The following is a 25,509-nucleotide window of genomic DNA, read 5'->3' on the forward strand; positions in this document are numbered from 1 at the left end:
ATACTGATTTTTTAAAAATTAATTCACACTGTAAGTAATTAAGGCACCTCATTTAATTTATTTTACATAAATATTACAACTTGGGATTTTAAAAAATAGTTTAACATTTAATTGTGTGAACATGGGCTAGTTCATCTGAAGGAACCTCCTTTTGAAAAAGCTATCCTGTGTATGTGTGTGTGTGTGAGTGTGTGTGAGAGAAAGAGAGAGAGAGAGAGAGAGGAAGGAAGGAAGGCAGGCAGGCTGGCCAAAATTAGAAGGACTGGAAGGGGTATCCTATCTATTTGAGGGATAAGGGAAGTGATCAAGTGCAATAAAAACTCATAGACTAAGTTCAGAATCAAATCATGCACCATGCGAACTGTTGTTGAAAGAAACCGGAACTAAACAAAATGCTTCATCCTTGGCTGTTGTAATTTGGTTCCTCTCTAGGCCAGTTCTCTCCTTTCTCATTTACTGAAGACTTTATTAAGGGCAGTAGAGAAGTAGATTCTTCCCATGTAATAGAAGGGACTTTTAAGATCACAGTAGAGTTGGAATACATAAATTTACATATAAAATGCAAATTGTCAGGTGTTACTAAAAACAAAAGAAAGCCACATTCTGAGAAAATAATATAGCTTTTGACACGGATAATTTCTAAGGAAATCTAGTCCCCTAATGGATGAATTTTGTGAAAAATGAGAAGCTAACAGCTGCCTTTATCTTTGCCAAGAAGCACGTACAGTGGATTCCCTGCTTAGCCTTAGCGGTGCAATGCTGCATGTATGTATTTCAAGATTGCCTGGATGGTCTCGTGTACTTAGTGATAATTACCTTAAAACATTATTTCAAGAAATGTCTATTTGCATAGTTGACAATTCTGAGAAAATTTAAATGTCCTAAAAGGAGAAACTCTGTTGCTGATCAATATTTAATATATCTTCAAAGTTAACAATCTTTTAAGAAAGCACAGCAACAATGTCATGTGAGTTTCTTTTATTGCTTACATGAAAGGGCAGAGTTTCAACAATAATGATTCGTCAGCAGGATGTGCATGAGCAAACAGTGAATGGGGGAAGACTCCATTACTAGAGCACTAATCTATGTGAAATCAATTCCACAAGAAAGCTAGGAGGGCAGGGAGGGTAACAGATGAAGTTGTGATGTCAGTCAGTGATTTTTTATTCTAATCAGTGTTTTATTTTCATTATCTCTTTAGAAACAGAAGTATAGAGCTAGCTACCTATTCTAACCAAATGGCTCAGCAGAAAAGTAAAAGTGAGGTAGATATATAGAATGTTTCTAAAATATAAACTCTTATCTTTCAATATTTTATACCTTCCTAATATTTTCTTCTGAAGGTTAATTGCAATTACGGAGTTATTAGTTAAACTCAGATCTTTGATTCACGTTTTAAACTTAAAAAAAACCTATCTGTTTTACAAATAGTGTGAATTATGAATTCGGGGCTTTTTTAAGGTTTGAACATTTCCATAGGTAAATGACAGGAGTCATTTCTATGATAAAGACATTTCTCAAAATTACCACAAGGGGGCAGAAATACACATATTCTGATTTCAGAAAACAACAAAATTATTTTTATACCCAAATTTAGGTAATTAGTGTATGTACATATACACATATATTTATATTTGTACAATATCTATAAATATATAACTATATGTGATGAGTACATTATAAATACATGAAATCAACAGAATAGTAGATCCTCTAAGTACTAGGTTAAGGTTAGCATGAACTGTATGGTGTATGCTGAGTGAAAAGGATTCAGAAATATCTCAAAAATTTAAAGAACTTATAAGGGCCTTCTTATCTCTCATGTGAGCTATATGAAAAGTTAACTAAATGAAAGTTTTTCATTGATCGAAGTGGAAACCAATATAGCCTAAAACAATAGAGAAATAATTGACCTCATTATCACAGAGCACCCCTCCTCTTAAAAAATCAGGAAAGTAATATTTAACTGACTTCGAAGATACTGATCTGATAATTACTTTCACATTCTGATAAAGCAGAATTTTACATCCTTTAATGGGACACTAGCACACAGTATTTAGAGACTGCTTTTGTCATACAAAAATGCATTCTCAAAGTGTTTTACAAAAGAAATAATATTGCTTACCCCAGCTGACTGAGGGCGGATGGCGGCATGTTATGTAGGTGTTGCTGTTGCCAGCCAGTTACTGACCCAAGATGAAGAGCGCTGGCAGTGTTGAACCCAGACAGAGATGACAGGTCTGCACTACTCAGAGAGTACTCTAGACCAACAAATAAAATAATAAGGGAAAATACTTAATTTGAAAATTATCAAATGGTAAACATTTCCAATTGAAAAATATTCTATTAATATCATTTAATGATCATCATAAATTTTCGTATTCTGGGGGGAGAAAGAGATAAAGCATCAGGACAAATTTTAATTTAAAAGAGATGTAGCGTATGCCAAAAAATAGGGATTCCATGAAAGCTCTGAAGTGGTACAGCTTGCAAGTTTAGTTTATTAGAACTACAATCTGGCATTACGGTATATATGTATTTGATGATCTAGAAATGTTTTTTAAACAATCCTGAGAAAGTGAGCTTTCTATTACATCAAAGAAATAATGGCTCATTTTCCTTGAAATTAGTCTTTTACAATGAATTCAGGTTGGGTTAATAAAACTTTCAGTCACTTAAGGAAGAAAAATACGGATATTCACTTTGTCTTAATAACACATAGGTAATGGTATAGTACTCTGGACACCACAGGTTCTAAATTAAGTTTCCTAATAGACTAGAAGGTAATAATACCTTTTTTTTTAATCTTGCTTTTTAATAAAAAGTATTTAATGTACTATTTGAACATGGCAAAGCTACTCACCGGTACCATATGTTGTTGAAATGGCTGATGGATATCCTCCCATCCCTTGTCCTGGTAAAGTAGGAGTTGCTACGGAAACCACTGGGGTAGCCAATGACTGAGCAGACTGGGAGTTATTTATCCTTTGATTCTATTAAAGTAAATAAAGAGACATTACTGATAGAATTTTTAAAAGTTAAAAATATTAGATTTCAGTATTAGTTTTGCATATAAAGAAATAACTTGGTACAAATCTCATGAAATTAATCATTTAACATGTGTCTCTATGAACTCTGCCAACCCTATCATTTACAATCCTTCAAGAGACCAGTTGTTGCCATAGTAACCCATTACATCAGTATCTCCTAGGCAACTGAACTAGTAACAAGTACCATAAGCTTTATTATGGGTAAAAACAGACTATGTTGAAAACTGATGAAATATGTATACTGTACTCCATTGTTTCAGTTTTTATTCAAATGCAAATTAAAAAAAATTAAAATCAACCATGGTGGTTTTTATGCTCAGTTCTATATACAGCAGAGCAGATGGGCAGAATTTCATGCTACATTCTGACCAGCAGGTGGTGCTATGACCACTTTTTTCAGATTCTTCTAAACTTCCCTCAGAACTAGATGGCAAAGCAGCTAACATGTATATTTAACTCCTTACAGCAAGAAGATTAAAGATTCCCATACATTTCAAGATCATGAGACTTTTAATTCTTAGAAAAATAAGTACCTTCACGGTTTAAATAACTAAGGAAATTATTTTTGTTAGAATTTTACTATAAATTAAGCCCTAAAATAAACTGAAAACATGGTCTTCACGTACAAAGGTTGAGACAGAAAAAGAAATAACTTGATATTCTTTTCACCTGTGTGTGGTACTTGAAATTAATGGCATTTAAATATGATTAATGTGGACACACTATGGTAACTTCTGAAATCTTCCCGTTTTACTAGAGCCACACCACCTAAAAGTCACCTTGGGTTTCTCCTTGCATGTGCCGTTTAAGGGACGTACTCTTACTACTTACCAAAAGCAGGTCGACATCCTCAGACTGAGAGCATGGGGAAGGAGTTTTATTAATTAGTGTCTGTAAATATTTATAACTGGGCAAAATCTTTTCAACAAAAGGCAAAGCATCTTCTGATAGACACAACAGTTTAAACAATTTTAAAACCCAGACTCTACAGATAACTCCTTACAAAGACATTCTTTGTTTCCCTTAATGAGCTGTTTGTCTCAAATGTGAAGACAATCTATCCAGTTTTCTGCACAGGTCAGTGTCTCAACCTTCATTATTTCAGCACCACATTTTGAGAAAAAAAAAAAAAGATTGTACTTTGAAACCCCACTTGCCAGAGGCGGGGGGGCGCTGCACCTGGTTGCTGGTGAGAGGCTGTACACCACTCACAGGGTCCCTGGGAGAGCATCAGTTTTAAGGAACTTGGAATAAATCTGCTGATAGAGACAGCCTGCCATGCATGGCCCACACTGCTTGGCTATGGCCCTGTGGGAGGTTTTATTTATTAGACCCAGTCTTTTCCGAAGGGAACGTTGCATATTATGTGATTTTTTTTTTTGGTTGATATTCAAAATTAATCTGCACTGTGCCATAATAAACTAATCAGCTTGCAGGACTGTTTCACCCTGAAGCTTGCCACAGAGCACAGAAAGGAAAAAAAGAAATGTGTTTGCAGAATGATCTAAATTTGTCTACTGAATCTTGGTTTTAAATGTTCTCGCTCTTAAGCAAAGCTAATTTGGAGAACACTGATGTAAGTCTCTTTGTTGTTGAATTTGGTCCCACAGTTATTATCTTCGTCTTAGCCCCGTGGACCCAGGAGAAAGAAAAATGATAGAGTCCAGGGATATTATTTATACTTCTTATTTATTTATTTATTTTTTCTTAAAATGCCAACTTTTTTTTGATGTAAAATATAACCTTTGTTCTCAGAATGCCCTAGGATTTTAAAACAATTTGCTTTTAAGAGGTAATTATTTGCATGAAGCATATATATGGAAAGACGAATTGAGGCAATGCACAGGCATGTCATATATTAATCATTGTAAAATACCTAAGAAAAGAATGGCCAATTAACAGGAGAACGTTCATTTAGAAATTATGGAAAGGATTTTTGGTTCTCAGCACCTTGAGGACATAACTAGTTCAATATTATAAAAATCTGTTATGAAATTCCCTATTCTGTGAGTTTGAGCCTACCTTTGGTCAAACTGTATGTACCACAACAGAGTAATAAGTAATGATTTTTTTCTAATTATAAATTAGAGGCCTTAAAAAAAGGAAATGCTTTTTTTTTTTTTGCCCCAGAACATCAGTTTTATAGGAAGGTTTATTGGATGTTGTTTTTGGTTTTGTTTTGTTTTTACATGGAAAAGGGAAATGTGAACCAGTTACCAGAAATAATGGCTAAATACAAACAGGGCTCCTCCAATAGCACTGATAAGTTAATTTTCTGGGAGAACCTAAGTAATTCAAAATGTTAGAAAAATACAAAAACAGCAAAACATATACAAAACATTATCAACATTTATTTAAAATGTAGTTTCGCATTACCACTGATGGCATCGTATTCTTGCTGCCTGGTGGAATAAGAACTCGGAGATCTGGTTTACGGTTATTCATCCCTAAATTCATGGGGGGAGGAGATTTTGCTTGCATATTCTTGTTCAAGTTACCAGGTGAGACCAGCAGACCTGGTGAGTTTCGGGGATTGCCATATCCGTTCCCTGTTAACACAAAACGATGAAAGCATTCAGGAAGAAATCCAGACTCAAGTATGTTTCTAGAGAATATGCTATATGAGATTAAAAATAAAAGCTTAAGGGTAAGACATACAACAAAGTCTGTAGGATGACTAACGGCCTCCATGTGGAGAGTAACCTTATCAGTTAGTTTTTAAATATTCTCTGAAGGAAGATGAAAAATGTTTAATGAGAAGAGCTAATATATACCAACTTGCTCAGAAATCAACGTATACTTCTTTTCTATGAAAAAAAAATTCAGGAAGAAAGTCAGACTGTTGTTCAGGGTCTAAAAGCACAGAATCGGGCCTGCACTTTAATTGACTAGCTTGGCAGAGGTCTGGCTGGCATGACTCACTCTTTCAGTTCAATGGTTTGGGTTTGACTTTGTGTGTCTGCCTGTCCTTAAGTGAAGAAAGGGCATACCAGTAAGACTATAATTTCTAGGACACGCAGGAGGAGTAACCTCTTCCACAGTTTGCTGTTGAGTTCCCCTTGCCTTGGAGCGGTTACTCCTTATGGTTTTCTTATGTCTGGTTTGCCCTCCTCCCAAGTTCAGTGTATGACCCTGAAAGCTTGCTCTCCTGCTCATGAAGAATTTCAAAAAGCAGGACTCCTTCTTTGGAGCTGAAATGAAGGCATGATGCCTCCACTGATAGACTGATTCACCAAGGCACAAGAATAGTGATCTAATGTGGACACTGAAAGGGTTTTCGTAGGTATCTGATGTTCAACCCCCTATGAACAGAACTGGATATCTGAAGGATGCCATTTCTCATAATTCAAAATACACTGCTCCATGACGGGAAGAGCTATGGAGGGAGTTGATGCAAGTTTAGCTGGGCCAGAACATCATCTGCTGGCTTTATCCACTGCCTCTCACTGGAGAGGAATAGAGACCCACTAGCCAATGCGACAATCTAGACAGTTGTTTTCTGAAGCTCTCTAAAGGAGACAGTCAAACCTCGCTGTTACGGTCGGTCATCATTATCATTATCCTAAAACACAAGTGTCTATTACCTCAGGACGAATGATACTGTGTGTTACCCTGTGGGGAGGCAAGGACGTGGCCCCAGTTCTCAAAGGCCCTGCAATTCCTTTGTGGTAATCTGATACACACATGTGTGAAATGTCCAAACTAGGACAAGGCAGCCTAGGGAGAGGTGCCCACAGAGAGGTGCCATCCAGATTAAGTGTTACTGAGTTCCTAGGAGGGAAGAGATTATCCAAGGAAGATTCACCTAAGAGGCAGGAATTGATGTGGGCCTTGAAAAAAGAGAAGAGAGAGTAAGACATGCTGGCTTGTGACGGGGCTCAGGGAAAGGGCTGAGGCAGGAATTTACAGAGCACAGTCAGGGACACCATGAGCAAACTGGCTAGAAGGGAACTTATGAAAAGAGAAGAGTGTAGAGGACCTTGGAAGGACATGGAGATCTTGACTTCCAGGCTGACAAATCTTGGATTTAAATGGTGGAAATGCAGACCCATGATGGTTGCAGAGCAGAGCCGGAACATAGGCCTCTAAGTGGACAGAGAGATATACTGGCATCGGGATATCCTGTAATTTGGAAGGTCTGGGATTATGAAGCAGTCTGGAAACTATGGTGATGGCCTGAGCTAGAGACCAGGAGGGAGTGGGAAGGCAAAACACAGGTATATTTCAGGAAATATTTATGGAAACATCTTTTGAATTAAAATACATTTGAGGCAAACTGTGTAGAGCACATTTGTTCTTCATATCCCATTCATTTACCTGTCTCATTTTATGCATGAATAAACAGGCTGAATATATAACAAATAACTACAAGATTAAATCTGTCAATTGGGTCATCTGTAAAATTCTCCAAGTTACTGGGGGAAAAATAAAAATAAACGAAGCCCCCCCGCCCCAAACCCCCAAATGTGTCAAGGACACAGTAGTTTCTTAGGAAATGTTGGTTGTATTTGAATATAAATTAGTCTTCTATAATAAAACTTCACTGAAAGTAGCTAAATTCTCTACAGCTGGCTAAATATGTCAAAAGCCAAAATTTTCTTTTCCAGTTAATTTGGACAGTTTTTGGTGGCAAAAGTTAGTATATGAAACAAATACATTTACCTAGTATCACTAGGAGAGATACAAAGAATATGCTTACTTACAAAAATGCTTGATAAAATAGAGTTTATATTTAATGTGTCTTAATTGAATCATTCTTGTATCTTAAGGCTCTAGTTTTAATTAATAGATTCTACTGGATAAAAAGAGACTGAGAAAACCAAGACAACCCTATACTTTCCTGTCAGCTGAAGTTCAGTCTGGTATACTCAATACATATGTCACTTATCTCTTAAGCCTGCGTGAGATCTGGTTTAAACAAACAATTAAATGGAAAATAAGGTGGGTAATTTCAAAAGAAGGGGGGGGGGAAGTCAGTTAAGCAGTGCAATGAAGCTTGAATAGATCAGAAGAAACTAAAACCCTGGCTTGGTAGATGCCAATACTGGTTTGCATGGAGGAGTTATTTTGCTAAAAGGAAGTAAAACCACTTTGTGAAATGTGTTGTCCTGTGATATGACAAGCACTGGGCCAGTGTGCGAAAATGGAAATGCTTCACGGATGCTCTGAGAAAAGGTTTTTTTTTTTTTAAATTAAAAAAAAAAAATTCTACAGTAAACTCTCAGAGAAATTCCAACAAAAGCCTACATCTTTCTGCCCACAGTTTTAAACAATGATTTAGGGCAGCAGGAAAAAAACCCCAGTAAACATACATTATAGTTTTTCATCCAATAAATGCTTCAAAACTAAAAAAAAAAAAATAAATAAATAAAAAAAGATTTGAAAAGCTTTCTATTTTTCTCTTGGAATATTTCCTGTTATTTGGAAATTATGCCATTTTAGAAGATTAGTCACATATTTTAAGGTGTTTACATATTGAATATAAAGTATTTTGAACCACGATGACACTTCTTAAATTCATATTTTTAGAGCATAAAGTTATTTTTAAGAACAAATAAATTCTGCCTTTTACCGGTGAATTTCTGCTGTTTTTAGCATATTGTGCCAGCTAGCATTTTGGAGCCGTATAATCACCATTTCTGTTTCCAGCCACCAAGTTGTTATTCTTTTGGCATAATATAGATTCAGGAATGCAAGACTGTGGGTCCTAAACCAGCGATATAGAAACCTATCATTTGAAAATCAATGATGAATACATGCGTGTGGTTTACTGTTCAGAAGAGCCTGCATTTAAACTGGCTTGGAAACCGCGGGCCTCCTCCTCACTGAGAATGCTGCGGCCTGCGTGGAGGCTGTTGTCCTACCTTAAGATAAATTCACCAAAGAGAATGGTCTCATTCAAAGTCAGGGGTCAGGAAGGTGGTAAATGCTACCTCTCAATAACCTTCGGATATACACATTCAACCTCTCCTCATGCTATGTTGTAAAGTCACTGTCCTCCTGGACAATGATCAATGCAGATGTGACTGTAGGCAGATGTCACTGTCCTCTGACCACTTAAAAGCACAAAAATTATAAAGCATGAGTGAATGGATTTCCTGATTACAGATTATAAGAAAATGAAGAACAGACCGACTTTAGAGTCAGTTCGTTTTATAGTTTGATTTGATTAAAAATATTGTTTCACATAAAATAGACAATCTGAACATTCACAATATAATTTGTATGAAGGATAACAGAATCGACCTCGACTGGTTACAAGTTTCTAAACATTCATATTAAAACTAGTGTAAATATACAAAACTTGAAATGTGGTGTTAGGAAAAAAAAATTTTTTCTCTTCGGTTAACTTGAAAACACTTGCTTTTTTTAAATTTTTTTAAATTTTTTTTTTATTGACTCCTATTTTAAGAAGTTGTAAATTCAAAGAACATATTCCTGGCTTAAGATGTTGTCAGGAAGGGGCGCCTGGGTGGCACAGCGGTTAAGCGTCTGCCTTCGGCTCAGGGCGTGATCCCGGCGTTGTGGGATCGAGCCCCACATCAGGCTCCTCCGCTATGAGCCTGCTTCTTCCTCTCCTACTCCCCCTGCTTGTGTTTCCTCTCTCGCTGGCTGTCTCTGTCTCTGTCAAATAAATAAATAAAATCTTTAAAAAAAAAAAAAAAAGATGTTGTCAGGAAGACATTTTGCCTTGTCTCACATAGCTCAATTGAGCATGTAGCTCTCTCTGGGCCCTAAGTTCTAAAACTTTCTCTTACTTGGATATTTAGACATGAATCTCCTCATTTTTTCCTCCAGGAATTTAAACGATAAATACAAGCGTACAAAACTAATAAGCACAAAACAGATACTAGTTTTTATGAACCAAGGCTAATTTTTTCACTGGCAAAATTTTTTCTTCAGTCTCCCAAATTGTCATCTTTGACTATTCCAGCTTCCTCTTCCAGCTCCTTATCCAGTCAGATACCAAATCTTGTTTTCTTTAGAAATGCCTCTCTCCATCTCCACTGCCACCATCCTAGGTAAGGTTTTCATCGCCATTTGACGAGGTCTTTTATCAGGGTCCCTGGTCTCCAGTTGAAGGGTTCTTCACCAGACCTTAAGACGGGCTTCACAAAGCTTGTGAGCTCCTTAAAGCTGTATGCAAACTTCTGTGTGCATGTGTGATAATAAATGTAACGTACAGTCTCAAAATTTTCTCTAAAAATCTTTCTAAAGTGTGGCTACTGTTATGTTACACTTTCAGACCATACTTAACACGGTGCGGTCGGTGCCCTGCTTGGCTCTCAGAACCGCGCATAGTCTGACCCCCTCTATTTCACCTAATTTCCAGTGTCCACAGGCAAGCTCACAGTCCTCTGGATATGCCTGAGTGTTTGGTCTAGCAGTGGTTGCTCTCCTGTGGGTTTTTTTTTTTTGTTTGTTTCTTTGTTTTTAAGATTTTATTTATTTATTTGAGAGAGGGAGCACAAGCCGGGGTGGGGGGAGAGGGGCAGAGGGAGAAGGAGAAGCAGACTCCCCGCTGAGCTGGGGAGCCAGAGGCAGGGCTGGATCCCAGGACCCTGGGATCATGACCTGAACCGGAGGCAGACCCTTAACTGACTGAGTCACCCAGGCACCCTGCTCTCCTGCTTAATTCAAATTCATTTTTAAAGAATCAATTAACACGGCAACTCTTTCATGAGAGTTCAGACCACCTTTCAGACAACTCAAGCCACCTTGAGCATATTCCCTTCTCTCCTGCTGCAATTAGATGCAGTGATACACACAGAGGACTAGCTCTTTAAGTGTTTCAGACGCTTGAAAAACAGATACACAGACAATGCTGGAAAAATTAGGAATTCTTCAGGAATGGCACTAAAAGTTAAGTTCCTGAGGGAATGTGAGATGAGAACTGAAAATGTAATATGTAACTTGCTAATTTCAAATATCGAGGGTCTCTCCTCTATGTGCTACTTGAGAACGTTTCTTATTTTAGATAATGATTACACACTGATGACCAAGTACACCATCGAGACAAACTGCTCATCAACCATATAATATTAAAGTCAGGAAATCACGCAAGTGCCCAACTACTAAATTTGTTTAGAGAGAGATAATTGAAGCTTCTTTTTCACTTGTTGCACCTGTTAATCATTTCACAGCACATTACCTTAGCTAACTGCAAGTGGTAGAATCAAATAAAGTAGAAATTTTCCCTGATGAAAAGGAAAACTCAGAAGCACTGGATCTTTTCTTCTACACTGACGAGTGCTTACGCTTACTGCCACAGGTTGTCTCTATACATCTCAACGATAATTTACTCATACAGAACTTTTCACCAAAAGATGGGCTGCATGATATCCCAGAAAAAAGAGCGGTGGAAGGATGGTAAATAAGAACGAATAGGATTTTACTAGGTGGTCTAGAGAGAGACTTCCCAGAGAGAGGGAATGCATGAAAGATCTCAAGAGTCATGACTGTATTGGAGAGGGATGTGCATTCCCATGAGAATGGAGTACCAGTGACATTACAGTATGCAGTTTTCAGAAGCTGGAAAAGTAAGTTTGATTAACACAAACCTCTCAGACCATGTTAACTTTATACTCTAGATTTTACACTAAACTTTTACTAAACTTCATACTTTAGAGAATGAGTAAAGTTATAGTTTGTGAGCGGTGAGTGACATCTTTAACTGTGCGTTAGGAAAAGAGTGTCAGTGGAAGAGGTTAGACTGCTACAGAGAAGCTAGTTAGGACGCATCTGCCATAGAACACGTGAGGAAGGGGCAGCAGAGGCGGGAAGATCTATAAGGCAGACGGGAGTCAAGGACAAAGGAGGATAAAGTAGATAAATCTACGTTCTGGTCTTGAGGTCTCCATTAGAGTTCCTCCAACCATATGGAGCCTCAGTTTTCTTAGCCCTAGGCAATGATTTCATTAGTGTGAGAGAAGCATAAAAGTAATCTGAATCAGAGACTCTCACATACTTGTCTGAGACAGCGAAAGCCAAAATGACCATGCAATAATATTAACAATATCAAACACTTTATAGAGTACTGTTTATCAATAGTATCAACAACATCAAGCATACACATTGAGGACCTAGAACAGTACCAGGCACCTAGTAACTGCTATATAATTGTTTGCTCTTATACATGGATATAAACACATTTAATCCTTGCAATGACAACCTTGTCAGGTACTAATAGGATCCTGTATTACATAAGGAGAAAACTTAACAACAGAGAGGTCCAGCATCTTGCCCAATGTCAAACTGCTACCAACTGGTGGAGCCATGATTTGAACCCAGTCGTGCGTCCAGAGTCCGTGCTCTGAAGGATAGCAGTGCTCTGCTCCCTGAGAATCCGTCACACTCTAGGATTTTGAAAACCCCTCTGTGTCAAATCTCATTCTAAAATTACATGAATGTGAAGGAGGTGAAGAAACAAGTGACGTGTGAGACCAGGGACGTGAGACCCAAAGGCCCTTCCTAAGCCAGAGGTGATGAGGGAGCTTCAAGAGCCCGGTCAGCTTGGCCGTCGTAAATGGCATTTCTGGTTGAGAAAACTCTGCACTTACACAAAGAGGCACAGAATGGTGATGTTCTAAACCGTGTTTCTCATCTCCTGGATAAATAAATATTTACAAATAGGAAATATTGGGTTTAGCAACAGTAAACGCCAGAGCAACTGTTTAACTTCCAGTGTGCTATTTCGAGTGGATGATTAAATATGCTCTTAAAGGTAGATTTTGTAATATTTTAGTCAATAATCTCTCCTGTAATGGAGGGCAAAGATGTTTACCTACCTATTGTCAATTTAAGAGACCAGCTTCCATCAGAACCACTTAACACGATAGTGAAATGCTCAGTATTTTATAGTATCTGCTATTAGTTGTTACCTGTAATTTCTAATACACAGATGTATAAAACTGACTTTGTTTTGTAATTGGTTAATGGAATCTTATTTTTTGGAATTTGGGGCAAACTGCCACGGGAAAGCATTCAGTTGAACCTGATATATTGATTTTCTGCTTTTACTTCAGCAAAAGGTTTTACCAACCTAGGTTTTCTTTTTTTTTTCTTTCATTAGAACAATTTGAAAACATTTTCAGCATACTGTCTTGTTAAACTAGAGATGTCACATACATAATAATGCCCACTACCATCAATTAATTTCATATTTGAGTTAGTTTAGGATAAGTTAGTTTCCGGTATCAGGACATTATTTTGTATTCTCATACATCTTTTCACAGTCATTTGAAATTACTTTAAAATTGTATACAATAAAGTTGCTCATACAACCCACTACTCTACTGGAAGCAATGCACTTAAAATAGTTTTTAGTAGAAAAATATTATCATCTTCTAGAATTCAGTCTTATATTCACTGTGCCCTGAATGCCTGAAACCTTGTCAAAAGTGCTAGAATCTATGTTATTTGGCTATTGTGAATCACAATCTTTTTTTTTTTTTTTTGAGGGAAAGGAAGATCTTTTTCATGGGATGGCTCTAAGGCAAAAGGCAACCACAAAACATGTGGAGGTCAGAAATCTGGGAATGATGAAAATTTAAATATGCCTACTGTGGAATAGAGGCAAAGCAGATTTTCTGATTCTTATCCTGGTAAAGGCTCCTGATTACAGATTCTTAAACATAAAATCAAGTCTCCACTTTATCTGAGGGTTTCTTAGGGAAATAATATAATAATGCATAATGTTAGATTATGAAGAAACTCCTGTGAAACCTCAGTGTTTTTTGTGGTGTATTCTTAGAAAAATACTCCAAGAATACACAAAAGCCAAGACTATTCTCGGCTGTACCAGTTAGAGGGCAGTAGATATTCTAAAAAGAGCCTGCCTTCTTCTTGACCATGTCACGCTGATGCTGAATCAGACCTTCACGGATTTCATATCTACCCCACTTGTCCTTGGTATTTCTTGGACATGTTTTGTTTAGTATCTTTTGTGAAATTAACAGTCTATCTGCCAACTAGATACTGAACACTGAACATTCAGTGCATACAATAGGCTCTGGATTGTGACGCAGAAGTAAAGAAATTTTACTTATTACTGAGTTGTTTTTCCAAAGATTGAGAGTCTGTGTCACAAAGCAGGTTTGTTTGGGCAAACCAGTCTCTCATTTGTCCTAACACTCCTGTGGGTCAGGCATTATCATCCTAATTTTTGACAGAGAAGGAAACTGAGGTTTAGGGAGCTTCTGTGACTTGTCAGTAAGTGGGACAGTTTTGATTTGAATCCAAAACACAAGCTGCTTTTACTACTTTCTTACAAAAGCCAGATGTTTCAGATTTAGAATGCATCCTTGTATTTCTCTGAATAAAAGCTCCATTTGCAAATAAGGAAGAATTTGACAACCTGATGTTTTCAATGCACAAAGGCACTCAAAATATCATTCTACTTTGAGTACTGATTTGCTGAAGGGATAGTTTTTAATTGCACCATAAAAATGATACTGAACCTTGTTATCTTAAAAAAAATTCCACTTAACAATGAATGATAGATTTATGACTCACTTAATCGTTCACTTCTTGAGATTTTGGGGCTGTCTCTTTGCTAAAAACGAGGGGGTGTCTTCATTATTGACACAATCGCTCATTCTTACAGTCATTTTTATAAACAAAAATATTGAGACAGTACAAATTAGAGAGAACGTGACAGAAGAGAAAGAATAATTACTTGTGGTTTTAACATTTACACAACTGCTGCAGACACATCAGAAGATGATAATGTTCAAAGTAAAATGTGTTGCACTGCACTACACTGCATTGCACTCCTATTCTTCCTCGGGTTTATTAATATATCCTATTTATTCCCACCCTGGAGGGTAGGTGGGGGCTGCGGCACACATCTCTGTGAAGCCTACTAGTGGTCTACTCGCTTACTACACATTTAATAAATATTACTGGCACTGCATTAAACTAAGCTTCATTTTTTGCTTACAAAATCAAGAATATAGATAATTGTAATATGGACAATGCTAACATTTATTAATTAGTACTTACTCTGGTGCAGAAACTGTGCTAGGTGCAGCCTTGTATCATTACCTCATTTAATTTTCACAACAATTGTATAAAACAGGAATTCACAGACTTTCCAAGGGCAATAATGTCATCCCTAAAATAATTTATATATCATGTATTTTCACTGATTATTTTATTTTTCTGAATATCTGCCTCTGGAGTATTTCCCCAAATTACTGCTTGTGCAAAATTTTGCTCCATTATTTTCTAGATATCTCTGAGTTGCTTAGTATTAAACTAAAGTTTCCTTTGTCATGATTGTCATGTAAATTAATGTTATCATGTTTATGTAAATTGACCATAGATTTAGATTTGCTATTATTACTACATTAATAATAACCTATATTAATACAGCAGGCTGTTTTCCCCCCACACTACAAATAGAACACAATCAGTTCTTTACCATAACTGGAGGTTGTACATGGAGTGTAAGGTCAAGAAATTGTGAAAGAAGGGCACAGTGTTTAGTAAAACAGTTAACAAGTAAATACTAAATTCAGTTAAAAGGATTAAAATGGAACAATAATAAGTAAACCCAGTGAATACTAAAGCATCCTGTGGACACATCCATAGATTATAAATCGAAATTGTTTATCCAGGTTTTGGTACAATATAGTTTCCTTTAGTTTAAAATAAACTAAAGGAATATATTTGATTTACTCTTTCAAATATGAGACTTTATCAAGACTACAGTACTCTTTGAATTGAAATTTGAGTGAACACACCATGTAAGACCAACTGTAAAATCTAAGTGACTGGCAAATTTTGTCTAAAAACAGCAAATTATACTCTTGGCCAACAGCCTTGAAGCCCCAAAAAGTCCCTGGTAGGTAAGAAGTTGATTTCCAAAAGAGGGGCTTTTTTAACCACATCCCTTCTTCAGCATTTACTATCTTCTGATGCACAATTTCATATCAGAAATGATTTTGAAAAGACCTTTACTCTCTGTATTATCCCTAAATAAAATCTTATGGTGTTGCCAAAAACAAGGAGAATAGAAACCAGTTGTGAATGAGGAAAAAAAACAGCTAAGAGAAAAAAAGAAAAATGCTGAGCGAAACTAATATTTTAGGAGGAAATATTAAACCGCTTGTATTAATATTAAAAATGACCAAAGTTTTACCGGTCACACTCTCAAGTTAAGTCAATGGTATATCAGCGAAGAGACAAATTTTCACATTGCTTTACTGTTTATAAGAAGAAGATGGGGATACAAAAGATACAAATTGTGAGGTCAGAAATACACAAAGGGCTCTAAAATCTGCTAAAACACTCTCGAGGAAGCTGTAATTTGAAATTTTGTTTTTCCCTGTGGAAATCAAACTCCTTAAGAATTAAGTTATACTACGGGGGTCAAAGCAGATTTTACGATATCCTGACCTAGCCTGTAACACCCTTCATTTATCTTCCCTTTGACCTGTCTCTCCCACTTCAACATCGGCCCCTAGGAAACGGCATCAAGGTATTTATAATTTTCCAGGTCTTGTGTATGGGAAGTGGACACTGATTTGTTTTTTTTTTTGGCAATGGCTAAGAATCATATTCTGTAGATCGTCCAACTAAGAGGACTTAGTATTTTTTTCCTTTAATAAATCTAGATGATAACCTTGATTTGGGTTAAAAATATCACTGTTACTTAATTTCATAGATAATAATACAGCAATGCTGATGGATCTCTATTTATGTTTTGGGTGAACTCCCAAGGTAAAACTGCAAATGAATTCAGAATTTTTGTTCAGAATAATTCAAACTTACAAGAATAATACTTTCAAAACAAGAGTCTGACTATTAATTTGGATTTTTTTCACGTGCTGCTTAACAGTATTTCAAAAAGTAATATAAATTTTATACTAACCAAATAGTTTTGTTGTTTGAGAGCAACTAAATGGTATCCATCTCCTTTTCTTGAATATTACATTGTCTGAATCTGTATATTGTTAGGTAACAAAACCGTAATCTCGTTAAAGCCAATCCTTTTAGACTGAATTTTTAACTACTTTATTGAAACTTCAAATCAGTGAGTAAGAACTGCAGAGAAGTCTTTTTGGCTGATAAGAAAGTCAGCCAACAAACTTTTGATAAGTATCCTCAAAAACAAATACTTGCAAAACAACGGTACTGGTACAGAATAATTAAACAATGTATGACCTTTTCCTCTTCTCAGTTCTATTTTATAATATGCTAATTTTTTAAAAAAGATTTTATTTATTTAACAGAGAGACAGCCAGTGAGAGAGGGAACACAAGCAGGGGGAGTGGGAGAAGAAGAAGCAGGCTCCCAGCAGAGAAGCCTGATGTGGGGCTCGATCCCACAACGCTGGGATCACGCCCTGAGCCAAAGGCAGACGCTTAACAACTGTGCCACCCAGGCGCCCCTAAATTTTTCTTTTTCAATAAAATGAATTTTGAAAAAGTCATGTAAGTAAAGTTCTGTGATTACATAATCATAAAACTTTGTGAGTAAAGATATTTGTGTCTTATCCCCAGGGTGAGTACTAAGTTCAAAGGTTCAAAGTTACAGCCTGAGGTGGTGCTAGATGGAGTCCGTTCAGAGCCTGGAAGCGAGGGCTCCTTCCTCGTTCACCACTCAGTGCTTTATCTACAGCAGTACACTGCCACCATCAAGTCTCCATGTATTTAGCTGATATAAATTAAGCATTCCAGAAGTGACAATGCTTGACAACCAAATGCATAAAATAGTAAACAATTAACAATCAAAATAAGGAAACAGCTGTTAGTTTCTTTTTTATAAAATTATATCTAATTTACAATAAATGCCAATTAAAATTATTAACCAATATACATAAATCTCCTTTGCCTTATTGTCAAATAGCTACGTAGATTGTAAAATTCTCTTAAACTTTCAAAGAGATTCCTAATGGGTTCTCCTTTCTTTCTCTCTCTATCCTTCCCGTTCTCTCTCTCTCTTTTGTCTCAATCATGAATCCTTGAGCATACTGGTACTTGGTACTCAATAAAAAGCGGCTATGTTATCAAAGTGAAAACAAAGGGTACTAATAGGATAGTGAAAAATCCAACCCAAGGCATGGCTGTGCATGTACCACATGGACTGGAGGCCCTGAGAAGGAGCCAACACAAGGCATAGCTCAGAGACTGGATGGGAAAGATACTATATTTTATCATCAAGTTGAGCTGAAAAAAGAGAATGTCTAACTCTTATTTCTATTAAATCTAATGATTACAAAAACTCACCTGAACTTGATCTTCAATCATCAATAACCAGTAAGATTAGCATGTTAAAAACTTTAATTACACAGCTATGACAAAATGTAATTTAAAAAGCAGGGACTTTTGATTTTGGCTGTTGAGAGGAAAGGGCTAAGCCGTGGATGAGTAACGGTGAACTGAAACCTAGCAATGTCACCACTACTAATGTCTTATAATGACTTGCTCTATACTTCCCTTATACCAAGAGTACAACCCCATCCTGTTACTTCTTTATTACCATTTGCCTTCATCTTTGAAATTGCTTCAATTTAAGTGATAAGAGGTTTATTATTTTAAGAGGCGATTTGTGATGGTCTGAGGTACCAACCCACATTTCATTTACTGCGGTAGATCCGTCTTCAGGATTTCTATTAAGTATGTTAGAAAAGTTAGTAAAACTTTATTGGCCAATGGTGCCAATAAATTTAATCAAATAATTCACTATTCTTTGTATAAGTGTCAGAAGAGTATATTATTTTTGTGCATTATAGATTGAAGGTCTATTTTTTTATATTTAAAATTACATTATTTCTTGGAAGTATTTTCATTTTTTCACATTAACATTATTAAACATTTATGACTAGTAGATTAATTTTTCCTTTATTCAGCTAACAAACATTAACTGAGTATCTGCCATGTGCTATCTCTTATGTTTTGAGCTGGGAATACAACCTGAGTAAGAAAGACACTGCTTGCCCCTAGAGGGCTGAGCACACAGGAAAAAGATGTGTGCCCAGACACTGCAATTACAATGCAATGAGATAAGTGATGTGGGCACTGGCTTCCATGGGAGAAAAAAGAAGAGATGCATAATTCCTTCTGGATGAAGGATTTCCTGACTGGCTACACTGAATTCTGAGGGATGGCAAGGAGTGCTCAGGAGCAAGAAGAAGCTGAGGGAAAGAAGCACTAGGAATGTGTACATAAAGGCAAGTGGCTTCAACACTGTCAGGCAACAGCACAATGAAGCGGTTAAGAGCACGGACTTTGGAGACAGACTGCCTGGGTTCCACCTTGGGCAATTACTTAACCTCTCTCTGTCTCAGTCTCCCCATCCATAGAAGGGGCATAGTATGCATATTTACTTTAAAAAACCATTATGAGAATAAGTGAGTTACTTTTTGTAAAGCACACAGTAAGGGCAATTTAAATGTTTGCTATTATTAGAGTGCAGGGTTCTTGCAGGCAGTGGCAGAACGGAAGGTTTAACACTTGAGAGGAGGCCTGGGCCAGAGATAAGAGGCTCCTGGTTAATTCTGAAAGAGATGGGAAGCCATGTCTGGACTTCGGGCACATGAAGGATGACCTACAATTAGTTGAAGTCTTTGAGAAAGGCTAATCTGTCATGGGGAGACTGGAGGGGGATGCAATGTGAAGCAGGGAGACAAATTAGGGGGCTCTGGAAACAGTCCTGGAGTGTTGCTAGGAGCCTGAACCAGGGCAATGGGACAGGAATGGAGAGAAAGGAGTAGATTTAGGAAATACCTTGGAGGCAGAGTTGGTAAGACTGGATGACGGGGTGAGGGAGAGGTATAGTTCAGGGGCTGGATGGAAAAGTTGCTATACTTTATCATCGAGCTTAGCTGAAAAAGAGAATGCTTATCTCTTTGGTCTCTTGGTATTTACAAGCACATGCTAATTATTAAATTTACTTTCTTTCTGCACGGTACTATCCCCTTTCTTTACAAGTTGAGATGATCTGATTTTGAAAAAAATTACAAAGACTGAAAAGTATTTAATTATGTGCACTTGACCTCAGAGTTTCTCACTTTATCAGAGACCTTGAATTTCAATGACAATATTCAAAATTTGAAAGATATCTTTTAGCTATTTTGCCTTAGTTTTCTTTTCTGAAAATGCAGAGACATTGTGGCTGGCATTGCTTCCCCTGGTGTTATGTGATTCTCTGACATCAGCATAGATATATTCAGCTTTGACACATGATACTGGCGGGTTTGAGAAAGGAGGGGAAGGTGGCTGAGCCTGCAGCAGGACATGACAGCTAAGCTGGACTCTACTAAATGGCATCTGCAACAGGTGTTCTGTGGAGCCAGAGTTAGAAAGGGCTTCTTCCTCTATTTTTAAAAAGTGAGGAAGTAACTCTTTCACAAGTATATAGAGACTGGGAGAGTTACATGCTCATGGCTACGAGATACATTCATCCAGATATAATGTTTATTATCATCAGGGTGGAGCAACTGATGTAGGAAGATAAATTTGCTAAGCTCCTAAGATTTTTTTTATTTCAATGACGCTATAGCCGTATATGTGGCTAACTTTTACACTTACAAGACTGAGTGTCTTCTCTGTCCCTGGAGGGCCATTAAACTTAGCGGGCTGTCAGAGAATTGACAATGACAGCATAATTGAACAACCAAACACTTCTTATTTTCAATAGAGAATCCTAAAGCATTCTAGCTATTAAGCAGAAACAAGAGTCTATTTCTATTAGGGCTGAGTAACCCATCCCCCCCATATGTTTTTTACTACATCTAATAACTTTTTTCACCACTATTGGCTATTCCTATAAAAGCACTGAGATACTGGATAAAATATCATAACATCTAAACCATTTTTTAAAGTTATCTTTTTCTTGGTCTTTGTGACAACCCAGTTCTTATTCCCTACCATTCTCTCTAACCGTAGTTTTGGCAGAGACTTGAATCCAAGCAACACTGGTCTGGCTTTGATCTGGTTTTGTAATTTTGAGGCTGCAAGCCTCAAAGTATTTCAAGGGGAAAAAAATGAGCACTGAATTTCAATGCCCAGAAAAACAGTTTATTGAGTTTACTCATTAATTTGACTCTACCTAATTTTTAAAAGGCAGATAAAATAGGAAGCCAATTCCACTGATTCTGTTTGTCAATTCACTGTGTAGTCCTAATACTTTTTCTTCATTACTCACTGAATTAGTGAAGAGCCAGCATCAGAAGGAGAAACATTACCCCCAAATGGATATATTTATAAAAATGTTTTTGTATGCTGATTTTCTTTATCTTCTTTCTTATAATTAGCAGGCTGTTATATTTGACCATGGCAAAATATTTTAATTAGGTTGTCCATGGATGTTTCAATAAGCCTGAATTTTTTTTTTTGACATTTCAAACATAACCCTGTGTCATTCATGCCTGTCTCCTACTATTTTAAATGTATATCATGTTCCAGCTGCAGGAATTACCATGGTTACTTGTTATGCCAATAGTGAACTGTGGTTTGCACTAAAAGCTACTGCGCTCTCTTACCTCTGCACTGAAAATGACAACAATATCTCAATAATGACCATAATATGAATTAATATGGAACCCTGGAGAAGTGTGACTATAAGATGATTGGACATAGTGGAAGAAATTCTTAAGAGCTAAAGTATATTTAAACAGCTTTTTGGGGGTACGCTATATTCACATTCTCTAAGAGCTCATTTTAATGCCAAAACTGGCTTTATTTTATTAACAATATTGTTGAATGGTTATAATCTCACTCCCTCCTTTTTATTTATTTTTCTAAATTCAAAAAAAATTTTAAAGATTTTTTTAAACTTATTCATTTGAGAGAGAGGGAAAGAGCAAGTGAGCAAGAGAGTGAGTGAGAGCAAGAGCAGGAGGGAGGGTCAGTGGGAGAGAGAGAAGCAGACTTCCCGCTGAGCAAGGCACCCAACGTGGGATTCGATGCAGGGCTTGATCCCAGAACCTGGGAATAATGACCTGCGCCAAAGGCAGATGCTTAACCAACTGACCCACCCAGGTGCCCTTCTCTGACTCCTTTTAAATTATTTATTTATTTATTCCTATTTATTTAATTGATTAATAATTTAAATTCAATTAATTAACACATAATGTATTATTCATTTCAGAGGTATACTCCCTCCTTTTAAAAATGTATTTTCCTTTAGGGGCGCCTGGGTGGCACAGCGGTTGGGCGTCTGCCTTCGGCTCAGGGCGTGATCCTGGCGTTATGGGATCGAGCCCCATATCGGGCTCTTCCGCTATGAGCCTGCTTCTTCCTCTCCCACTCCCCCTGCTTGTGTTCCCTTTCTCCCTGGCTGTCTCTATCTCTGTCGAATAAATAAATAAAATCTTTAAAAAAAATGTATTTTCTTTAGGAACGTACAGGAGTTTGGTACTTCTTTGGGTGGCGAGGGATTCACATTTAATGTGAAATAATTAACAGAAAACTCATTTGCAAGTCTTGCTAAAGGTACTTTTGTTTCCAGAGATGGTATCTAGGATTAAATTGGTTTGATCAGAGCCCTCATTTCTGATTATGTGGACTGAGTGAAGTTTGACTGAGAAAAGTTCTAGCTAATGGTCTTCTAAGTTACTATCCATCCACTCCTGCATCATAAAAACTGCGTGAGAAGTTCTTGGGGCCATTTTTCCATGCATCTCACAGATCTCCCTACTTTGTTCAAAAGACGTACTTCCTGCAAATCGCCCAGCAAAGGAACCCTGAATAATGATACTGCTGTGGCACAGAGGTCCCCACTCACCTGCACTGGTGCCTGCACCGGATGTGAGGTCTCCACCCATCAGACCACCTATGGATTAAAGAGAAAGATCAAAAGGAGAAAATGCTAAAGGTCCACAGAACAACACACTTTACCTTTAGCAAACACAGTATTTTGACTCTCCCAAGAGTCCTAAATTTGTAAAATATAACCTAAGTTAGATGGCTGACATTTGCTTTATTAGGACATGCTGAGCTCAAACATTAAACCTACATTCAATCACTGACATTTCGCAGAATCTTTCTTTCTAAGTAGGTTACATTTAAAAAATCCAGTGTTTAAATGGTTTCTGAATTTTCATTTTTGGATGTTTTATAGAAAGTGGGAAAAAAAGGAGTAAGGTTTACTATATGTTCAAGTAACCATACATGTGATGTTTAATTCTTTGTAAACATATTTTATAGAATTAATTTTGTAAAATGCTAATTGTCCAGAATTTTGGTCATTTCATGAATCTACCCACAGTGAATGACCTCATTTACTACCTGAATTTTCCTTACTGACACAATAAAGTAGGTTTCATCTGCTACAAATTTGGAAAGGTATGCTTATTCACTGTTAACTTATATTTGGCAATGTTAAAATATGACATCTGGGATGTTTCAATAAGATACTGAGTATAGTAATTACTATTAGTTTTTAAGGAACAAGATTTAGCCAAAAGAATAGACTATCAGCTGGATTCTTTTCTTTCTTTTTTTTGGAGAGGAAGGTGGGGAGGAAAGGGAGAGATAGAGAGAAAGAGTCTGAAGCAGGCTTCACACCCAGCACAGAGCCCTACAGGAGTTCTATCTAACAACCCGGGGCGCTATCTAACAACCCGGAGATCGTGACCTGAGCTGAAATCAAGAGTCAGATGCTTAATCGACTGTCACTGAGGTGCCCCTCAGCTGGATTATTTTCTAACTGATCCTAAGTGGCAGTCTATAATTATTAGTCGGTTCTGGTTTTGGAATTTGAAGAAAATGTTCATTATATTTTAAGAAATGTTTATTATTTTCAATCAAATAATATTTTGGAAATAAAGTATGAAATTCTAAAAAAATAAACGAGCATGAATTTATCAAATAGGAAATTGAATTGTGTTTGAGTATGATCTGAAAGGAATAACATATGGTGATTGAAAATTCTTATGAAAAATTTCAATCATATTCAAAAGTAGAGAGAATGGCATAATGAAGTCCTTTATACACATTTCTCAGACTCAAGATTTATCAAGATTTTATTATTTGGTTGATTTTGATTATATTTTCTATATAAAGTTTCTGTACTAAATAATACATGTTTAGTTTTAATTATAAGGCAGATATTGAAGTATTCTCAAGGAAAAATTCTTCCGTGAATAGACTGCTTTTAATACAGTATGTGTGCCTAAGATATATTAAAAATTTCCTATGGAGTGCTTTTTAAAAAATAAAATGTAATATATAATAGTTTGCTATATACAATTTAGAAATACAATTATTCTTGGTGCTTCTTTTGGAGATAGAAAGGAATTGTTTGGTTATGTTCAGTATACATTTACTTGGCTCTGACTGAAGCTGGCAAACCAGGACTTTGTTCCCTTTAAGATTCTTTAAATCCAGTGGGGAAACAGACACATATTCAACATAGCACATCATATTGTATTTTGCTTGATCTGAGTATGAAGAATGGGTGAAATTTTCCTGAGTGATACTTTCTTTTCTCTGGGACACCATGAATTATACAACAACAGGGATTTCGTAGAAATGTTGAGACACATTTGTGGCGTGTATATGTGTTCTTATGATGCACTCTTAATTTCATGTCTAAGTTTTGTTTTTTATTTCATACTTCTTAAGTTACACTATTTTATCATATTTCTTCTCTAAGTCCTTTGTGGTATAAATCTGTATAAATAAATAAAAACCGGCCAAAATAATACATAAGTAAATGGCATAAATGCTATCAGAGGACGCAGAAGAAGATGCACGGAAGAGGTGATACCTGGCTCAGAGGAAGAGGGAAAATGGCATTTCAGGAGGGAGAAGACAGAAGCAGTTTGAGAAAGTATGTGGTTAAGATAGCCACATGAGAGACTGGTGATGGTCTGAACAGATAAATAGCAGATTGTGAAAGATTTCAAAAAACAGGCCAACAAGGTTGAAGACCTAAAAGGGAGTGGATATTAAGCAACGAAGGAACATAACAAATGGAAAACTGGAAAAGTCTACATCTTGGTGATAAAATACCCTTTTTGCCAAGAGTGGCTACTTCCGATGATTTGTTAACATTGCATCCGTATGAGGACATACCTGTGTTACCTGCACTTGGAGGTCGATGTGTTACACCAGGAGACATACTGTTTCTCTGCAGAGAAGGATGGGCCAGTGGCAAAAGGTTGGGGTTTCCCAGTGAGCTGACGGGGTTGCTGTATACCAAACTGTTGTGGCTGGACACTGGGATGGAGACTGGCATTTCGAAGTTGGGAGGTGGAACAGCCTGTAGGAACAGAAAAAAATATGGGTAAAAGGAAAGAAGAGAAACAGAAGCCCTCAAGTACAGACAGCCTTTACTTTTCCAAGAAAAATTTCAAATTCCAAGCTGCTTGGTGTCTAGAAGACCATTAAGAAGAGCTCTCAAGATGTTCAGATCATAAATTGATTTCTTTAATGTGCTTAGAACTCTTTCTTTGCAACTATTAGAAAACGTTTCACTTTTGTTTAAAACAAAGCCCCATTTCATT

The 25,509-nt window shown here is 36.8% G+C and overlaps 1 protein-coding gene across 19 annotated transcripts in view; it reads right to left on the reverse strand.

Annotated features, from left to right (window-relative positions):
• The window catches only part of MEF2C (myocyte enhancer factor 2C), a 152,957-nt gene that overhangs the window by 8,065 nt on the left and 119,383 nt on the right, over positions 1-25,509 (reverse strand). For 13 of the 19 annotated variants that reach the window (XM_019806523.2, XM_034656476.1, XM_034656481.1 and 10 more), the window contains 6 exons: positions 25,079-25,265; positions 22,785-22,832; positions 5,427-5,599; positions 3,882-3,905; positions 2,864-2,993; positions 2,126-2,261 (listed from right to left, as the gene is read on the reverse strand). In XM_019806523.2, coding sequence (XP_019662082.1) covers positions 2,126-2,261; positions 2,864-2,993; positions 3,882-3,905; positions 5,427-5,599; positions 22,785-22,832; positions 25,079-25,265 — 698 coding nt within the window. The remainder of the gene's footprint in view (positions 1-2,125; positions 2,262-2,863; positions 2,994-3,881; positions 3,906-5,426; positions 5,600-22,784; positions 22,833-25,078; positions 25,266-25,509) is intronic. The other 6 variants (XM_034656480.1, XM_034656478.1, XM_011232776.3 and 3 more) reach the window with 1 other exon arrangement.

The sequence above is a fragment of the Ailuropoda melanoleuca genome, chromosome 3, assembly GCF_002007445.2.
Source record: "Ailuropoda melanoleuca isolate Jingjing chromosome 3, ASM200744v2, whole genome shotgun sequence".
Classification (NCBI taxonomy): domain Eukaryota; kingdom Metazoa; phylum Chordata; class Mammalia; order Carnivora; family Ursidae; genus Ailuropoda; species Ailuropoda melanoleuca.